At 52.0% G+C, this 700-nt stretch overlaps 1 protein-coding gene across 1 annotated transcript; it reads left to right on the forward strand.

Annotated features, from left to right (window-relative positions):
* Positions 1-48: 48 nt before the first annotated feature.
* PPTG_24410 (hypothetical protein) lies at positions 49-514 on the forward strand (the record flags this gene model as incomplete). Its single annotated transcript, XM_008916999.1, has 1 exon — positions 49-514. A coding segment is annotated over one exon (333 nt), but the record flags the coding sequence as incomplete, so codon positions are not given.
* Between the last annotated feature and the right edge of the window lie 186 nt (positions 515-700).

Consider the following 700-nt stretch of genomic DNA (forward strand, 5'->3'; position numbering starts at 1 on the left):
TTTGACCGGAAAGAGCCTGGCGAGTGGGAACTCTTCACTATGGAGACGGACTCGAGCTGTGCTCTGTACTTTGTGTCGTGCCACACGGGGAACGTTCTCCAGTGCAACAACAGCAATGACGCCAGGTGTGCGAACGAGAACCGCCAAGACTGGGAGGCCTGGAGGATCGTGGAGCCCCGCTCGAGTGCTGCTTCCACTCAACCGCAGCGTGGTGTGGAACGCTACGCTCTTGCTGACAAGGACCGCGAGAACTTCATTCTGGAGCTCGCGAGGTGCGGGAAATCACCGGCGGAGATCGAGCAAATCGTGACGAGCATGTTTGATGTTCCGCTCGCTACCGCTACAGCCTCGGCTCTAGTCGTTCAAGTGGAGAAGGAGTAGACACGACCAGTTAGGACAGTGTCGAACTTCTACAGTCACAACGCTTGAATGCATCACCCCGTTCAGGCTTGCTAACATCCTCGAGTATGTGTGGAGTAGTCATCAGTTCTGCTTCGATTTCGAGCAATCGTCCATTTTCAATGCAGCGACAGTATTTGCTGCGTTGTTTGCAGTTAGCCATCGCCTTAACTTGTACTGTAGCCAACCGGATAATCATAATATGATCGTACTACACGATATTATCGTGTAGTACGATCTGCAGATGTCCGTACTGATCGATAGAGCTTCCAAGCGACGAACTTCATAAAATTGTCGCAAC

Source organism: Phytophthora parasitica (genome assembly GCF_000247585.1).
Source record: "Phytophthora parasitica INRA-310 unplaced genomic scaffold supercont2.92, whole genome shotgun sequence".
NCBI classification, from domain to species: Eukaryota; Oomycota; class Peronosporomycetes; order Peronosporales; family Peronosporaceae; genus Phytophthora; species Phytophthora nicotianae.